The sequence below is a fragment of the Phalacrocorax aristotelis genome, chromosome 2 (genome assembly GCF_949628215.1).
Source record: "Phalacrocorax aristotelis chromosome 2, bGulAri2.1, whole genome shotgun sequence".
Classification (NCBI taxonomy): domain Eukaryota; kingdom Metazoa; phylum Chordata; class Aves; order Suliformes; family Phalacrocoracidae; genus Phalacrocorax; species Phalacrocorax aristotelis.
The window spans coordinates 130,313,221-130,328,976 of NC_134277.1; the positions used below are offsets into that span (position 1 = coordinate 130,313,221).

At 38.7% G+C, this 15,756-nt stretch overlaps 1 protein-coding gene across 1 annotated transcript in view; it reads right to left on the reverse strand.

Moving 5' to 3' along the window:
* The window catches only part of ARFGEF1 (ARF guanine nucleotide exchange factor 1), a 99,878-nt gene that overhangs the window by 16,793 nt on the left and 67,329 nt on the right, over positions 1-15,756 (reverse strand). The window contains exons 20-27 of the mRNA XM_075085168.1: positions 11,964-12,092; positions 8,626-8,784; positions 8,098-8,248; positions 3,277-3,367; positions 2,064-2,104; positions 1,789-1,958; positions 999-1,150; positions 665-837 (exon numbers count right to left, since the gene is read on the reverse strand). Coding sequence (XP_074941269.1) covers positions 665-837; positions 999-1,150; positions 1,789-1,958; positions 2,064-2,104; positions 3,277-3,367; positions 8,098-8,248; positions 8,626-8,784; positions 11,964-12,092 — 1,066 coding nt within the window. The remainder of the gene's footprint in view (positions 1-664; positions 838-998; positions 1,151-1,788; positions 1,959-2,063; positions 2,105-3,276; positions 3,368-8,097; positions 8,249-8,625; positions 8,785-11,963; positions 12,093-15,756) is intronic.

Genomic DNA, 15,756 nt, shown 5'->3' on the forward strand with positions numbered 1-15,756 from the left:
ACATAAAGCACAGAGTTACATCTACAAAAAGACTTCCTTCAGCAATATGGTTCTGTTGCCTTGATTTTAAATAGTCATTTTTGAGGAAAAGAAGAACTAAAAACCCCAAAACATTCTTCATCAATGCTGAGAAAGTTAGGAACTTGCAGAGGTTGAGACAGAATAAAGAGATCCCTTATAGCACTTAATGCCTGAAATCTAGATAACAATGGGAAGGGGGGGGACGACAGGGATCATAGAGCAACCTAGTGCAGTACTTTCTCCTAAACAGGGCCATAGACAAGCACAATTCAGAAACAAGGGGAAAGATAAGCAAACAACCTAACAGTAAAATAACTACATATTTTTTTCTGGGCAGGGAAAATCCTTCACTTAAGTGAAAATGTACACATTAAGTAAAATTATCTAAGGCTCGACTTGTTTTAATACAGAATGCTACAGATACTTTTTTTTTTTAAGCATAAAGACAGACAGATAACTATAATCTTACTGAATTATTTTCGAAAGTATTCTCCCAGAAGATTGGCTGAAAAGTGTGAAACACTGCTTCTAAAGCATGAAGCGGGCTTTACTATGCAGGCTGTAGAGCCAACAGAAAACCAAAGCTTCTCAGTCTCTGGAGTCACATAGACTTTCATGATGTCTGAATATCATCAATACTCACTGACAATGTGTCCTGTAGTCTGGAATGCAAGTTCCACTATACTTTCATCCTGATCTGAGGCTGCCAGATGAAATACTGAAAAAATGTTTTTCCAGCCAGAACGAATGTTAGCAGCCTGGGAATTTACCATCTGTGCAATACACCGTACAACCATGTCTCGAATAGTAGGAGACCTAAATTAAGATAATAAACAATACTTGTTTGCACTAAACTACACGATCAACTGGAACAGTACAACTCTCCAGCAACTGATTTTACAAAAGCAATTTGAAACTTTAATTGCAAAAGTTGGTGCTTATGATCCCAGGCGATTCAGTTAATTGTATGTCATTACCTGTTTCTCTTCATGATATGTTCAAACGGTCTTAGGAAGTCCTTCTGGAATCGGAAATTAGCAAGTTCTCCTTTTTCCAAGAATTTCATTGATAATTGCCTTAATGAGTCTACTGCAAAAATAGCTACATCTTCATTAAGATTGCAGCCAACCTGATAACGCAGAACAGAAATGCATAGTAAGCTTGCATCATAATTCTTACAGATTCAGCCCAAGCTGCCTTCACATTTGATAATGGAGAACTAAGCAGTACTGGAAAATTAAAAAAATTAAACAGTAGCCAATTCCATAAACTACATTGTTAATGCGACTCAATAATCCCTAACGAATTCCAGCTATTTTCTACATTATATAACCTGGCATTTCAAACTTTCTAAAAATAAGCTAGCTTATTAGAAAGACTTCAAGAAGCTGTATTAAAAATGCATGTCAAGCATTCACCTGATAAATAATCAACTTAAACTTAACAGGAAACAACCTCTTATCCCAAGCTTCATAAAACACCCCCCAAAATTAGGAGACATAACTAAAGACAGCCAGTTCTATCCCCAGCTCATGATAAAGACCTTAATATTTACTCCTGCTTTTACATGAACTATATTGTGTACCTGTGTCTTCTCGCAGGCCTGTCCAGCTTTACAATTTTTGTTGTGTTTTAAGCTACTTATACACAAGGACAGTAAAAACAGTATCATTCAGATGAGCACATGCTTTTCCAACAAATCTCTAAGTAGAATTTGTTTCTATCAATAATTCAAGTAGTATGTAGTATAATTGTTAACAGGGATACCTTATTAAAATGATCTCCAATAACTTCCCAGATTCTAGACCACTGTAGCCTTATCCGGCCCATGTTGTAATAAGAAATCTCTACGATCTTCTGTAGACTAAACATTCGAGGGTGGGTAGCAGACAGCAGTTCATCCATAGATACAGCACAAAGCCAGCGAACGAAATCCACTGTTAAATGACCACAGATTTTAATGCAGTACCTTGCCACAGTTTAAGACAAAGTTGCTTTTTAGCTTACAAAGGTAAGAGAAGAAAAAAAAAGATAAAACCTACCAATAGCATTTCCATCCAACCGTGTAGATCCCGTAAATATTCTGTAAAGTGCAGTTTAAGACATTGTTACAATTTCTTAAAAAAGCATCTATTAAACCTGCATTCAAGATCTTTTTAACATATATTGACACCCCTGACTTATTTATTAAAAAACCATTAGTAGTTGTAGAAAAATACTGAGTTTTGACATTAAAACCAGAAATATTTCAATCATTTCTAATGTTTAAAAATAACTCCCATAAGCATGCGTGGAGTCTGGGAGGTGAGCACTGTTTTTAATACTATCCGCTCATTGACAGTGACTGATGAATAGTGTCAGTAGTCTGTAAACTGTTGGGCCCTGCTCCAAATACAGAAGTCAAACTTTTCCAGAGTGCACAATTCCTATTTACCATGACAAATAGAGACTTGAAACTCTTCCCATTATGAAGAAGGGAAAAATACTACAAACCTAAAGAGCTATTATGTGTTTGACATTAAGCCTCCAGTTTGCTTGATGAGATTTAACTGCAAGGCAACTTTCATTGAACTCACATTGATCTTGCTGCCTGTACTCAATCACAGAAATGGTTGTAAGCCTTCAAAATGATACCCCTTTGTGACTGTCAGTTTTGACAACCATTAAGACAACTGTGTTTTCTGATTTCTTACATGCTGAGAGAGCAAGATCCATTAACACTCCAATCTGATCAGTAATTTATGATATAAACAGGAAATGTTTATGGTATGAATTATGCCTGATCAAATCCAGTTATGATAAATATGATTCATAGAAAGCAAGACTGGAATAATAACAATTTTGGTAATTTCAGACAACATCTACATAACCTAGAGGAAAGCAGGGAGTCAGTAATTACATTTAGGAGGAGAAGGGTCTGTCAATAATGCTGCCTCCACTAAGGCAAAATGAGATTTGCTAAATGTTACTATATATAGCAAATCAAGATTCACCAGACAGTACAGCAGTCTCCATTCTGCATCTCTCCTGTAATAATTTTATATCAGTGAAAAGCCTTCTTGCCTAATCGTGTTGTGTTCCTTCTTGCAAAAATACTTCCACTCTATAAAAAAGGAAAAAACCTACAAAACTGAAAAGCACCTTCATATTAGGTTTTTCCGAATAGGGGTAAATAATAATGTCCTATTATTAGCACAGGCTATTCAAACATTGCTTTAAAAGCTTGAGGTGGCAACAGCAAATTTAATACAATACCTGTCTACAGCAACGACAACACTTTGGGAGCTAGTTTCACCAATGGATTCCTGAATACTTGCTATCTGCTTCCAGTCCACGTTTCCACCAACTACAGTGAACAGAATATGAAAAATGGGTAAGAGATAACACAGAAAGGGCTGGGAAGAAAGGGGAAGAGAAATTGTGCTGTTATCGCTATAATTAAACATTTTTTTAATTCACAAAAAAGAGCAGTATTCATTTTCCTTGCATGAGCTGGGCATCTCCGTGAACAGTTGCACGTCGATCTAAGTCCTAATTCTCTAGAATTTTTGTCCATGTATAAACTACATTAGTTGCAGAAAACTGTCCACATTCAGAACAACTGTATGAATAAACACAAGTGAAAAAAAATTCAAGAGCACAAGAACCACACCTTTTTCTCTCCATCTTTCAATGGAGCTTTGGTAATTCTGCTACTGAAAATACACAACATATGATAGAGAACACTGCACAGAGGAGAACTTTTCATGCTTTATTAGCAGCAAGTGAGTAAATCCATCCTGACTGCTTTTCTTTTTAATCATTCACAGAGAAGAGCTCCCACCAAAACTCCATCTTAAAGCTACATCTTAAGTACAGCAAAATTATCACCTAAAATAGTTAGAAAAATCTGTTAATAAAAATAGCAATATTTACTTTGGAGGCTAGAAACTGTAACCCACACCTGGGAAAGCTCATGTTAAGAAAACACTAATTTCACTGTGACCAAATTTCTGATATTTCTAGCAGTCTCTAAGCCCCCTCCATCAAAAAAAGAGCAGGAATCTTGCAACCATTCTGAGTAATTCCACCTACCCTGTACTTAGGGTTTGGTTGTTTTGTTGGGGTTGTTTGTTTTTTTTTTCTTTTTTCTTAGCCAGCCTATCAGATAGGTAGGGGAGAACAGAAGACTGAAAGAAAGCCAGCAGTTCTGTAAGCCAGCAGTTCTGTTCTCCGAGCTCTGCAGCGACAAAAAGTTCTCATGTTTCAGATTGCCTCCCAAAAGTCTGCCTCAGAATCTTGCTGTGCTCCACCACCTGGAGGTGGCTGGAAGGCTGTCCAAACTTGATAAACTAACCTGCCTGAAGTATTTTTCTACGACATTTATGGAGTAACCTTTCTGTACATATATGCATACATACTAGTCTTATATTAGTATTTCAGCAGTGTATAATACTGTTGGGTTTGATTAAGACTTCTCTTGCAAGCACACAAGCTGCTGGTATCAATTAGCTTGAATCTTCATAATGCATCAGCTAAGAAACATATCAAACAAGCAGCTCTGTGAAGTGAATTTGAAGAGCTTTTTCCAGTAAGTCAGGTAACCCTAACTAACTCTGCCAGTTGAGAATTCCTTATTATTGCAGGATTTATAATCAATGCTGGAAAACCTCAACAGCCAGCAGATTTATATTCCAAATGTTATGAGATCTTTTACAATGAAACATTGAGTCACCTATATAATTCTGCTTTACAGAATACTGATTCCTCAGATTCCCATTTTGGAATTCTTTGCAAGGCACCACTGTTGTACAGCACCATCCGTTCCCCAGGGCTCAGTATTGGGGCCAGTTTTGTTTAACATCTTTACCAATGATCTGGATGAGGGGATCGAGCGCACCCTCAGTAAGTGTGCAGGCGACACCAAGTTGGGTGGAAGTGTTGATCTGCTGGAGGGCAGGAAGGTTTTACAGAGGGATCAGACAGGCTGGATCGATGGGCCGAGGCCAATTGCATGAGGTTTAACAAGGCCAAGTGTCGGGTCCTGCACTTGGGTCACAACAACCCCATACAACGCTACAGGCTTGGGGAGGAGTGGCTGGAGAGCTGCCTGGCAGAGAAAAGGACCTGGGGATGTTGGTCAACAGCTGGCTGAACATGAGCCAGCAGTGTGCCCAGGTGGCCAAGAAGGCCAACAGCATCCTGGCTTTTATCAGGAATAGTGTGACCAGCAGGAGTAGAGAGGTGATTGTCCCCCTGTACTCGACACTGGTGAGGCCGCACCTCAGATAGTGTTCAGTTTTGGGCCCCTCAGTACAAGAAGGACATTGCGGTGCTTGAGCATGTCCAGAGAAGGGCAACAAAGCTGGTGAAGGGTCTGGAGAGCAAGTGTTATGAGGAGAGGTTGAGGGAACTGGGGTTGTTTAGTCTGGAAAAGAAGAGGCTGAGGGGAGACCTTATTGCTCTCTACAACTACCTGAAAGGAGGTTGTAGCGAGGTGGGTGTTGGTCTCTTCTCCCACGTCACTAGCGATAGAACAAGAGGAAAGGGCTTCAAGCTGCATCAGGGGAGGTTTAGATTAAATATTAGAAAAAATTTCTTTCCTGAAATAAAAATTTAGGAAAAATTTCTTCACCAAAAGGGTTGTCAGGCATTGGAACAGGCTGCCCAGGGAAGTGGTAGAGTCGCCATCCCTGGAGGTATTTAAAAGATGTGTAGACATGGCACTTCAGGGCATGGTATAGCAGCCATGGTAGTCTTGGGTTGACAGTTGGACTTGATGATCCTAGAGGTCTTTTCCAACCTTAATGATTCTATGATTCTATTAAAGAGGATTTCTGGTTACCTAAGTAGTACACTTTGGCTATGACCTACTCGTAGCAGCACGTTTTGTCTTCCAACTTGGTAAATAGAAGCTAGAGTAGAAGAAAGCTGAACTTCAAAGTTACAACTCCAAGTAACACAACATTCCTACCAAAGAAGCAAAGGAATAGACGCTTATTCATTTACTTTTACAACCCACATGCTTGTGATGCCATGAATTTTCACATAAAACGAAAAAGGGCCACAGCACAAACTTAATGCAAGAGTGATGAACATTCCAAGGTAGATCCCTGAAGAATGCACACCTGAATCCTTGTTCAGGCAATAAATGAGCAAAGGGGTTTTGGGCATTGGTTCTGTGGGGTTTTTTTTTTTGTTGTTTTTTCTTTTTTTTTAAAAGGCCATACACTTCTAACTTAAAGCAAGAAGAGTGAATGCTGCTGCTTATGCATGTCTGATTTTGCAAGCAGATCTGAAAGATGAAGCTTCTGTATCACCCAACTGCAACTTCACTTACTCCAATTAAACAACTGTTTTCCTATAAATTATGTGTCTGTGTATATGGACACATGCACTGTGGGTTCTTCACAGGAATCTAGATTTATAGGAAGGTTGCTAGAAAGCCATCGTTCCAGAGCATACTTCAGAGTGATCACAAAAAGAAAACTGAAGTACCTGCAACATCGGATTTGTGGAGAAGAGTGAAAAAACTAAAACAGCTGAGAAAATGACTATGTTTTAACAGCCTCTAAGCGCATGAAAACCAAATTCCTTTGAGATGGGCATTTTCCTATAAGATATAAGTGATATTATTAAAAAAAAGTTAAGTTTCCATATGTGCACTGTAACAAGCATTCCAGAAATTCAGTTCAGGCAGAAACATTTTATTCATTGGGCATAGACTATTTTCCTTAGAAACATGGTTGACAGAGGGGAAAAAAGTCTTTATGAGCTGGATCTACACCAACGACCAGCAAGCATGATTTAGAGACACCTGACTACAGTTTACATTCTTGAGCTATTAGCACTTAAAATTTTTAAAGGCCAGTCACTTCAGCTTAGAGGAACTGCCAGCATTTGGAAATAGCAAAGTTGTATAGGTCATCAGGGAACACTAAACTGGAGGATGCATATTAAAAGGGCAGGAAGAAGCTCACTATATGAGACGCTGGCAGACATTAATTTCCAGGCATAAAGTTTCCCTTCAGCAACTCTTGGCGAGGTGAGGGGAGTACAGAGAGGCAGGCCAAAGGAGAGCACAATGGAAAGAAAAGGACTGACTGCAGAATAAGAGAAACTGCCTGAGGAGAACACAAAGCCAGACGATTAGGACTAGTTGAAAGCCAAGATCACGGAAACTAGTAAAATAATCATTACTCCTCAAAAAAACCAAACAAACCAACCTCCAAAAAACCACACCTTAAAAAAAAGAAAAATTCAGGGAACACATAGCTTTGGTTTGGCTGTGGGTGAAGCTGAAGAAGATACTGAGCACCACACTAAAATGGAAACTTTCTAACAGTCAAATGGAGTTATATATACTTCCTTGATGCTTCCACAGTTTCCTAACACCCTACACCTGTATGTCTTTAACCATAGTCCTATATAAAAAAACCCAAACAAACCCAAAAACCCCCAAAAAACATCCAAGACCAAACCAAGCTTTTTAAGACAGTTTAAGGTAAGACTGGTATAAATTTCTAGGAAGACAGGAAACATCATCTCATTTATGGAGTAAATTTTGGCTCTCAGGCCAACCTAAAAAAGGCACTTACTCAGTACTGAAGTAACTAAAAGAGGAGGAAGCAGAATTTCAGAATTTAGGCTAAACCTAAGCTAAGAATTTAATCTCCCACTTGGTTTGAATACTGCATATTTCTCATAAAGTTTCATAACAGGCTACTTAACCTACACACACTAACTTGCCTGTTCGGTGAAATACTTGGTGCGCTAATATTGCAGTAGTATTAAATCTGGTCATATCATCAACAATCCTTTCTTACTTGGTCAGCTATATTTTAATTGAAATGAACCCTGTATCGTTTTCTTACATTTCCCACTCTCCCATATTAGCAATAACACTTAACAGAGCAAAACAAGTATTCCAGAAATAGGAAAAGGTCTCTTCAAAGCCTAAGACAGTTTTAGAAGGACTATTCCATGGTCTTTTGTCTCTGAACCTCACAGTCAACAATAATGAAAACAAAGGACAAACCTTAGTATTTGTCTGAACAAAGCCAGTTAAATGAAGTACTTCGTATCTGCATTACTTACCCAGTCCCAGCCCCACAAATTCATCAGGTGCCTGATCTTTTGTTCCAGTAAAAGAACCTTCCCTGCCACGCACTGTCCCTGAGATGTAGCGAGGTTTTACTCCAGTTCCTATTAGCTGTGCCAGTTCAAGTTGACTGATGCATTTCAAAATCTATTCCAGAGAATAAAGAAGTTCTTTATCAACAAAAAATAATGAAATAGTAATAAATAAATAAATATCTTTAGGCAGATCTTTAGAAGAAAAAAATTCTGAACACTTAAGGTCAGACAAATATTTCTGTTCTTCTAAAACAAATATTAATTTAAATACTATTGGATTAGTTTCTCACAATTTTATTTCTCACTTGGACATGTTTTGCTACTTTAATTGGCTGCATAATGTGCAATTCTACATAATGTATGTAGTAAAGTTTATACTTCGCACTTATCTAAAAACCACTGTATTTATATACAAACAAGTACACTGCTGTGTTCAAAGTCAGTACATGCACTTTCTTACAGTTTAAGTAGTACAAAATACTCTTGTACCTCATGCCAGGAATTTCCTAAATAGTTTCCATCTGTATGAGCCACTGTGATCAGAGTTTTAATTGTGTCAATATTCTTCTGCTTCATTTCAGTAATACCAGAACTCACTGTAAGTAATGTAAATCTTGCTAATGCTTGGACATAGGCATCTCTTTCAAGCTACAAGTAAAAGGAAAAAAAAATTGTCTTGTAAGTATTTTCTCAGTTTTTTGTTCTTAGTAAAATCCATGAGATTTCAGCAACTATATCGTTTATGTGTCTTTTCCTAGAACCAGATTTCCAAAAAATTCTACATTGTGAAAATATCTCATGTTCTTCTGTAGTAAGCTGTGGGATAAAATCAGGCTCTCTCTATTCAGGAACATGAAGTGTAACGTCTGACAGCATGGAACACATAGGCTGTTGCTAGGTTTCTGGGTTTAGGCTTTTTGGATTTTTGGGGGGCTTTTTTGGGAAACAGGATGCTGTTGCAGAAGAAATGCAGCTTTTAGCTAAGCTCTTAATATTCATGTACTATACCTGGACCTACTCTGAAAATGCTGCCTTAGCAGGCTCTCTCAAGTTGTAGGATTTTTTTTTTGGCAACAGAATCTAAATAATGTATCTAAAAGGCATTTTTTGCCAATTCCACAGAACTGCTTAAAATTTATTTGATTTAATTTACGCCATTTGGAGGACATCAGAAGCTTGTGAGGCAAGACTGTCATGGGTGGGTAAACAGCAAGTGACCTATAATCTAGGCTGATTAAATCAATTTCACAGAAAAGAATGTTCCACATGTAGGAACCCAATTTTTATGTGTAGAGTATCTACAAATACCAAAGAAAACTCCTCAGATCTCATTGAACCGATTACAAGAGTAAAAAGGGGATTACAGTTGAGCTCATAAGTACATTTTACTCTCCTGTGATGTATGATCTGAAGGGCATAAAGTGAAATGGTTGTACATCAGAGAAACAAATGACAACTACAAAGTAAATTTAACCGTTTGGATATTTTGAAATTAGAAAAGAAAAATCATTGAGCACATAATAAAACCAAAAATATTGGAAAAAAATTCCCAGGAAGAATGTCTGTTTCATAGAGAAAACACGAATGCCACAACAGCGAGCAATGACAGAGGAGGTAGATTCTCACAGAGCCACACAGCATGGCTGACATGTTCAAACCCAACTACTACAGGGTACACTGGCAGTAGTACAGCAAATGATGTATAGGCACAGAAAAATGGAAGCTTCATGGAAAGAGTACTAAGCAAAGAAGCTTTAGAGTCTACAGACTGGGTATCTTACGTAAAAGGAAAATGTTGTCAGTCCTACCTTCCCTCTCTGTTCCATACAGATACCTCCCCCTCTGCCCCTTTTTCTAAGCCAAAGTAGGAGAAAAACAGCTAAACAATGCATCCATCAACGAGAAAGTAAAAACTGATTATATAAGCAAATTAAGTACATCCTTTTGATGAGTATCTTGTCCCACATACATATATACAAAAGCCAGAGTGTATGACAGTCTAAGATTAAAAGCATGAATAATTAAAAGCAGAATCTTTAATTTTGGTTTTAGAAGGGAATATGCATAGGTTGAACTATATTGTGCACTTTGGGAGTTTTCTTTAAAACTAAAAGCCTCTGACTCCCTCCATTATCTCTCAAGGTGTGTAAACTAATGTTAAGTGCTCTTAGACACCAATCTTAACTTCTGTATGTTTATTCAATGAAATAGAAAAGTTGCCAGCACCAGTTAAGCACAAGTGGAAAAACATGCTTCCAACAGCAAAGGTCTCTAAGTCAGCTCAAGTACAAATTTGCCAGTCTCCTTCAAACAACCAGAGCTATCTGGCATCTGAAGTCAGACAACGCTGCCATCTCACCAGGACCTTGTGCAATGGAAACATCCTGTAACATACTGAAATCATGAACAAACCAGTATTGTTTTTAATGATATCAACAAAACTAAATTCCCATAAGAAACCAAGAAGGAGTATCACTTACACTGAAAATACAAAAACAAGTTTTCAAATTTCAGCAAATGAGAAATGTAGTTTTTTTGAAACACCTCCAGCTCAATCAAGTTTGCCCCAAGCCAATGGAAGGAAGGTACATTCTTGGAGCACAGGGATCTTAAAGCAAATGTGCCCTTGCCCTCCCCACCAAGGCAGACCACTGCAGGACCGGAAGCTACCCTCTTCAGCTGCTGAAACCGATATTTGTACTAGTTCCACTTTTGCAGCTTAGAAACAAAAATAACAGGAATGTTAATTTCATTGAACAGCTGCAGGCTCCAGGGAAGCCTTTGTTAATCAAATTGTGTCTGTTCAGTTTGAGGGGCAGGGAACACAGTGGAAAGGCAGAGGAAGGAAACCTTACATGATCTCAAATGGGCTTTTTTTAGCAGCTGTATCAGAGGTCCCAGTGTGTCTTTCCACATCAGTGATAGAAAGTTACTGAATTTGCTAAATACAGTTGCCAGGGGAGAGGGAAGCAAAGCATTCGCTAGCTTATCATAGTTCAACAGTTTTTACTTAAAGTTAGTAATGAAAGGTTTTGGAGTTTTTTGATTGTTAGGTGGTTTGGGGTTGGTTTTTTTTTTTATGTTTTCAATATACACATGAAATAATTCAATGTCAAACACATGAATTTTGCTTGCCACTCTCTTCAGCTATCCGTACAATGGACTTATGGCAGACCAGTACTCCATTTATTAACTAATCATCTACAATAACGTAATAGTACATCCACTACCGATTATTTTAAAGTGAAGGGGGGAAAAAGAGGAAAAAGAAAGCCCAAGTTTAATCAGAATTAACCTCTGGAGCCAGAGAGTCTGGAATTCTTGGCATTGGGCTTAATGCAAGATACATTCATGCATTACATCAGGAATGACATTTCCAGTGCCATAACTGTTAAAACCATATCCAATTATAGAAGTCTCAGATTAGTATAATCTCTCTGAAGTTGAGAACAGTATTTCGAACAGTTCACAGAAATACTATTTTACTTACGAAACAGGATAGAAAGACTCATTTTATGAAACATCACAACAAAGCTTTGTAATGAAGCTAGAAAGAAAGCCCTTTGACATAAAAGTAGTCAACTTGTGAGGAAATAAAAATTCAGTACATAGGCATGGCAGCACTTACCACAAAATACTAGGAAAAATAAAGGTCACTTCATTTAAAACACTTTCAGTCAAACATCAGATGAAGTAGTAATTGCAGAAGCAGGCAGCCTCTAGGTATTGCAGTGCATAGCTTCAGCAACAAGGACTCTTAGAACATCACTAACATTTTGCTGGCACATAAATCAAAGTATTGTCTCAATCTTAATTTTTTTTTTTACCTGAATGTTGAAAATGCAAGCAATCCTGATTGCACATCGTATACCCTCCAGACATAGAGAGGCAACTTCTGTGTCATCACAGTCCTGCAGACCCACACTGAATGCAGCTAGAAAAGGTGTCCATGCCAACTGGAACATACGCAAAATAAAAGTTACTTTCGCAACTGCTAGTACTTGAAGGAAATGTTATAGTTTCAACATCTTGCTAAAGTGTAAATTCCATCCTTAACTCACATCATTAACCTTGAAGTTGCCTTTTGCCAAAAGGAAATGGAACAAAATAGACATGAAACATAGGACAGAAGTAATGCAGATTGATGCTCCCCTTAGAAGCACTCTCCCTCAGCAACCAACGCACACAACCATCTTCAGGTAGCTGAAAAAAAAGCAAACAAAATCCAAACCCCAAAGCTATGTCTGTTAGATGCCTATTAAGAGTTTCATTATTCCTGGGATAACCTTTATCTTTCTTCAGTGAGAAATAAAGATAGAGTTAATAGTTATTGCAAGAACCAACACAGCATATAATAGATTCCTTTATGATAAAAGGCATGTACTGAAGGAAGACAAGTTTGTCCTGATAACACCAGATGGAAAAAACCCCAATTGGTAGGGTAAAATAGGGCAGCACACTAAAATTCCACTAAAATTACAGTAAGACAACAACAGTAAGAAACAGGGTATGACTCTTTCCTTGATATCTCTGCTTTTAATGTTGTTGCCCTCAGCCCTCCACCTTTTGGTATCTAAGCCACTGTTGATGTTTCCCATTCCTCTTGCCTCTTGCCTTAGAGGTGGGACTGAGAGCATAACACACTCAACTAAAAGTTATTGCAGGAGAGTCCATATGATCCTGTCCTTGTGGTTGAGGCTCCCTCTCCCACAGGCATTAAAACCAGTCAGAAGATGCAGAAGATCCTGACGTAACTACACATCGTTATGGAGAGGAAACCCCAGGGTATCCAGAACAATTTTAGACAGAATTTTACCTGAAGTCACCCAGATGAAATACAGAGTCAACAGGCACAGCAGGGAGCAACACATGTCACACTTAATTTCATAATAAAATGATGCACCACAGAGCTTTGGTTTCATTTAAACCAGCAATTCTAAAAACACTACCTCAGAAAAGCATTTAACGCTTGCACACACCAAACCATAACTCTGGGACAGTATTAAAGGTATCAGATTAACTCCTAGATCCAGGACTTAATTCCCTATAGCGTGACCTTTAAAGGTCCCTTCCAAACTATTCTATGATTCTATGTTCCAGAAGTATGTTGCTTCCCCCCCCCCCTCTAATTTTTCATTCAGATTGAAACTGGAACTAATCTTAAAAATTGCAAAAGTGAAATACTTTCAGAACTATCTAGAGATCTGTATAGTATGCTTTGTAACTAGATTTACGCTGTTATAATAGACTATTTTGTCATTAAAAGGTGAAAATTAAGCCTCTAAAATAGGCAATCAATTCAGGGCTGCTTAGGTGAGTGCATAAAGTGAATTTTTCATCTCTTTTAATCATTTAGCAAATCTATTTGTAGATATAGTTAATGATAAATTTTACACTGGCATCAATGGATGAAAGAGATAGCCAGTAATTTATAAAGTTTTGCTGAAATAAAAATTAAATAGTCTAAAGAAAAATGTGAAATTTAACTTCCTCAGTTCTCACTTTTTTGAGAAGACAGCTCTCTGTTCAACATATTACATTGTCCTCAGTACTTTAATTAGTTCATGAACGTGCTCAAGTAAGAAGGCTGCTAATTCTTGGCTCTTTCACAAAATAGGTTTAGGGTGTTAATTTACTCTGATGCTTCATATTTTGCTCCTTCAAAATGGATTTTTGCAAATGTACTTTTCAGAAAATGGATTTTGCAAATCTACTTTTCGGATACTAAAGGCTAGGAATATTATAGAGTAATAGGGCTGGTATCTTAACGAAAAATAGTCTATGAATTTTACAGATGCCTGCATGCAAGTTATTTCATTTCAGCCTTAAAGAAGTCAACAGAGAGGAATTATGTACAGTACGCCTCTGCTAGGTGACACCCCGAAAGTAGATCTTAAACAAGGGCTTCATGTAGCGTTATTCTGTACAGAGTACCATCCTCTTTTGTTCAGGGACTTTAACCACTTTTATTAATATGGCAATAAGGAACCAAGAAGGTTGCCTCATGGACAGCAATCTTACAGTCAGATCCTCAGTGTACCCAGGTAGCCAAAGTGGCCAAGAGTGGATTGGATTGGCTTGTATCAGGAATAGTGTGGCCAGCAGGACCAGGGAAGTGATCGTCCCCCTGTACTCGGCACTGGTGAGGCTGCACCTCAAATACTGTGTTCAGTTTTGGGCCCCCCACTACAAGAAGGACAATGGGGTGCTGGAGTGTGTCCAGAGAAAGGCAACGAAGCTGGTAAAAGAATGAGAGCACAGGTCTTATGAGGAGTGGCTGAGTGAACTGGGGTAGTTCAGCCTGGAGAAAAGAAGGCTGAGGGAAGACCACCTCGTTCTCTACAACTACCTGAAAGAAGGTTGTAGCGAGGTAGGTGTTGGTGGTCTCTTTTGCCAGGTAACAAGTGACAGTACAAGAGGAAATCGCCTCAAGTTGTGCCAGGGGAGGTGTAGATTGGATATTAGGAAAAATTTCTTCACCAAAAGGGTTGTCAAGCATTGGAACAGGCTGCCCAGAGAGGTGGTTGAGTCATCATCCCTGGAGGTGTGGATGTGGTGCTGGGGGAACATGGTTTACCAGTGGACTTGGTAAGTTAACAGTTGGACTTGATGATCCTATGGGTCTTTTCCAACCTAAATGATTCTGTGATTCTTGAATCTGGGCCTGGAGCTCAACCTGACCTCACAGCACTACAGGGAACCACTTCTTTAATGTAGTGGTAGTGGTCTAAGAATTTACCTCCCTGAAGCAGTTCACAAAAGGATCATATGAGGACCAGTACCTGCAGAAGGGCAGCAAATGAGAGCACGTGGTAAGGGTGCAACAATTTATTTCAGTGGCAGTTAACTGTATTGAGTTAGTTATGCCAAAGTTAATATTCAATACCATACTGAGGCATAATGCACTACTGAATACACTCGGTATCTACAAATCTGAATCACTGGTATGGAAAGGGCATTTGGGATGTAGACAGCTTTGCACCTACACAATAGGGAAGACAGGTGTTGCCCTGGTTTCAGCTGGGATAATTTTCTTCCTAGTAGTTGGTTCAGTGCTGTGTTTTGGATTTAGTATGAGAATAATGTTGATAACATACTTATGTTTTAGTTGTTGCTAAGTAATGCTTACACTAGTGAAGGACTTCTCAGCTTCTCATGTCCTGCCAGGGAGAAGCTGGGAGGGGGCACAGCCAGGACAGCTGACCTCAACTGCCCAAAGGGGTACTCCATACTATGTGACATCATGCTCCATATATAAACTGTGGGGGGAGTTGGCTGGGGGGAGGGGTGGGGCGGCAACTGTGGCTCAGGAACTGGCTGGGCACCAGTCAGCAGGTGGTGAGCAATTTCATTGTGCATCACTTACTTTGTATATTCTTTTACCATTACGATTTCCCCTTCCTCCCTTTCCTGTCAACACACAAATTTTACTTCCCACCCCCAATTCTCTCCCCCATCCCACTACAGGGGGGCAGGGGGACTGAGCAAACAGCTGTCTGTTGTTTAGCTGCTTGTTGGGTTAAACCACAACTGGTTTTTAGAATAATGGTTTAACACAGGTCCAGCTACCTCCCAATACTAGATGACAGTCCTAGCCTTTCTGAAATATAAATTTGCAAC